At 42.4% G+C, this 3,048-nt stretch overlaps 1 protein-coding gene across 1 annotated transcript in view; it reads left to right on the top strand.

Annotated features, from left to right (window-relative positions):
* Bloc1s2 (biogenesis of lysosomal organelles complex 1 subunit 2) overlaps positions 1-3,048 on the top strand; it is a 10,909-nt gene that overhangs the window by 5,964 nt on the left and 1,897 nt on the right. Inside the window, exons 3-4 of the mRNA XM_005352332.3 lie at positions 1,184-1,303; positions 1,931-2,035. Coding sequence (XP_005352389.1) covers positions 1,184-1,303; positions 1,931-2,035 — 225 coding nt within the window. The remainder of the gene's footprint in view (positions 1-1,183; positions 1,304-1,930; positions 2,036-3,048) is intronic.

The raw sequence follows: 3,048 nt of genomic DNA, 5'->3' as shown, positions 1-3,048 counted from the left end.
GTAGACCAGGCTGGTCTCGAACTCACAGAGATCCGCCTGCCTCTGCCTCCCGAGTGCTGGGATTAAAGGCGTGCGCCACCACCGCCCGGCTCACACATGTTTGTGTATGTAACCATGTTCCATGGTTAATGTGTGGAGGTTAGAGGAGAGCTTTCGGGAGTCAGTCGTGTCCTTTCACCATTTGGGCTCCAGGGATTGATTGTTTGGCAAGCACGAGGACCTGAAGTCTGGGGAGGTAGAAGTAGGAGGGTTCCTAAAACTCACTGGCCAGTCTAGCTAAATTTGGTAATAAAAGATTTCAGTGAGAAGAAATCTTTTATGAAAGAAATAAAGTGGATAGCAATTGAGAAAGACTCATTGACTGCTAGCCTGCATATACCTATGTATACACACACACTAGTTGATACCATATATATGTATAAATATATATATATATACATAGAAAGTTTATATTTCTAGTTCATCTGTATATACTATGTCAAAATCCTCTAGATTATTTATACGTGTAATATATATATATATGTATATGTATATATATTTTCAAGATAGTGTTTCCTTTTATAGAACTGTCCTAGAACTCACTCAGAGATCCATCTGCCTCTGCATCCCAAGTGCTGGGATTAGAGGTGTGCACCACTACCATCTGACTTATATTTTTTATATTATATAAGTACCAAGACTATTTCACTTCTTTTTGCTTTGACACGAGTTTACCATTTCTTTTCTAACTGTGACACAAACTCTTCTAGACCTTGCTTAGTTTCGTTTGTTGGTTGTTGCCTCCGTTTCTACTTAGACATACAGGGTTTAAGCTAAGTATAAATGTCACAGATTTAAATTGACCTGGGGTGGGCGGGACTGGAGAGATGGCTCAGCAGTTAAGAGCATTGGCTGCTCTTCTAGAGGACCCAGGTTCCATTGCCAGCACCCGCATGGCAGCTCACAACTGTCTGAACTCAATTGCAGGAGATCTGACTCTTTCACAAAAACTTGCAGGTCAAACACCGGTGTACATAAAAGTTTAAAAAAAATTAAAAAAGGAAAATATGTTAAAAAAAAAAGTAACCTGGGGTCTTCCCTTGGACTTCCGCGTTCCCTCCCTGAACTGTTTTGACCTAAAATTCTGTATTCCAGTAACTTGAGACAAATCCTAAAGGCATTCCATTCTCTGTGCATTTTAAAGCCACCAGCGAAGACTATAAACTCCTGGAAAATATGAATAAGCTCACAAGCTTAAAGTACCTTGAAATGAAAGATATTGCTATAAACATCAGCAGGAACCTCAAGGACTTAAACCAGAAATGTGAGTACCGCTCTTCATCCCTCCAGTAAGTGCTGCTTGTACTCAGTGCTCGGGAACAGGGTATCCCTGCTTCCTGGGAGCTCATGTTCCTGAATACACCACTGACCAAGGTGTCTTCTTCCATTCTGAAGATGAGTGTGCTTCGGTGGGATGCCTATTTCTGTCTCTAAACCTTGCTTTTAGTCAGTATATTCTAGAGAAGGAGAGTAGACAGAGGAGAGTCTAGTGAATTGATTTAACAATGAAATCCCCGAAGAACTACTTTATAAGCAGAAACTCTATGAATTGAAAATGTTCATTTAGCGTGGTCTGACTTATTTTTCCACTGAAAAACGCCCATTGTCACTAGGGCATCCTTAGTATGGGCATGGCCAAGACGCCAACTCATCCGCAGAAACATTTCCAGGGAAGGGAAATCTGAAAAGGAGAATGACTTACTTACTTTGGCTGGGTCAACGATGTACCCAGGAAGCCAACTATGTCTTCACAGAGCATCTGCTCTGCCAGTGACACTCGTGACAGCCATCTGGATCCTTGTTGGGCACAGCAGGAGAAACTCTAGCTGTCTTACCCTCTACTCTTTCTCTGCTTGCTGACGCTATACGGACATTCTGTTTGTTTTTCAAGATGCTGGACTCCAGCCATATCTGGAGCAGATCAATGTGATTGAGGAGCAGGTGGCGGCTCTCGAGCAGGCAGCCTACAAGTTGGACGCTTATTCAAAGAAACTGGGTAACTATTTTTACTTGTGTTTTGATCATTTAAGGTTTGTAAGTGCTTGGCCTGAGCACCATGTGCATTAGGTAACTGGAGGTCAGAAGAGGGCATCTGGTCCCCTGGAGTTGGAGTTACTAAGCTGCCTTGTCGAGGCTCAGAACTGAACCTGTGACCTCAGCAAGAACATAAAGAATATTTAACTAGGCATGGTGATGCACATCTGTAGCCAGTACTCGGAAAACTGAGGCAGATTGTAAATTCATATTCAGGTCAGGTTATACAGTAAGAATGACTCAAAACAAGCAAACAACCAAGGGCTGGAGAGGTGGTCTCAGGGGTTAAGAGCATTGGTTGCTCTTTCAGAAATCCTGAGTTCAATTCCCAGCACCCACATGGTGGCTCACAGCCATCCATACATAATAGGATCTTATGCCCTCTTCTGTTATGTAGGCATGCATGTAGAGCACTCATGCATAAAATATAATAAATAAAATTAAAAACAAACAAACTTGAGGAATTATTTACTAAATAGCATTTTTGTAGTTACTGATTTATCAAGCACTTTTCTGATGCTTGCTGCCTCTGGCTGTTATTTACTTGGTAAAAAGTAGTGAACATGTTTTTATCCTGGCTAGCTTTTATAGGTTCTTTTCTTTCTGTCATTACTACTTGCTGGCTGATTCAGGAGAGAGGTTTGTCAGTGGCTATTTAACAGGAGTAGTGATCGACAGTCATTTTCACTACTTACAGTTCCATTTAGTGTTTGCTGTGAACCTCCCCATGTAAAGGCGCCATGCCAAGTCTGTTGAGATTTTAAAAGCCTTGAGTTGGATGTAGTGGCATATGCCTGCAACCCCGTGGGAGGTGAAGGCAGGAAGATCAAGAATTCAAGATGAACCACCTTAGGCTGCCTAAAAATTTATTTAAAACAAAATCACAGCCGGGCGATGGTGGCGCACGCCTTTAATCCCAGCACTCGGGAGGCAGAGGCAGGCGGATCTCTGTGAGTTCGAGACCAGCCTGGTCTA

The sequence above is a fragment of the Microtus ochrogaster genome, chromosome 8 (assembly GCF_000317375.1).
Source record: "Microtus ochrogaster isolate Prairie Vole_2 chromosome 8, MicOch1.0, whole genome shotgun sequence".
Lineage (NCBI taxonomy): Eukaryota > Metazoa > Chordata > Mammalia > Rodentia > Cricetidae > Microtus > Microtus ochrogaster.
Note: the sequence above shows the minus strand (reverse complement) of the source record. Positions and strands in the feature narration are given on the sequence as shown.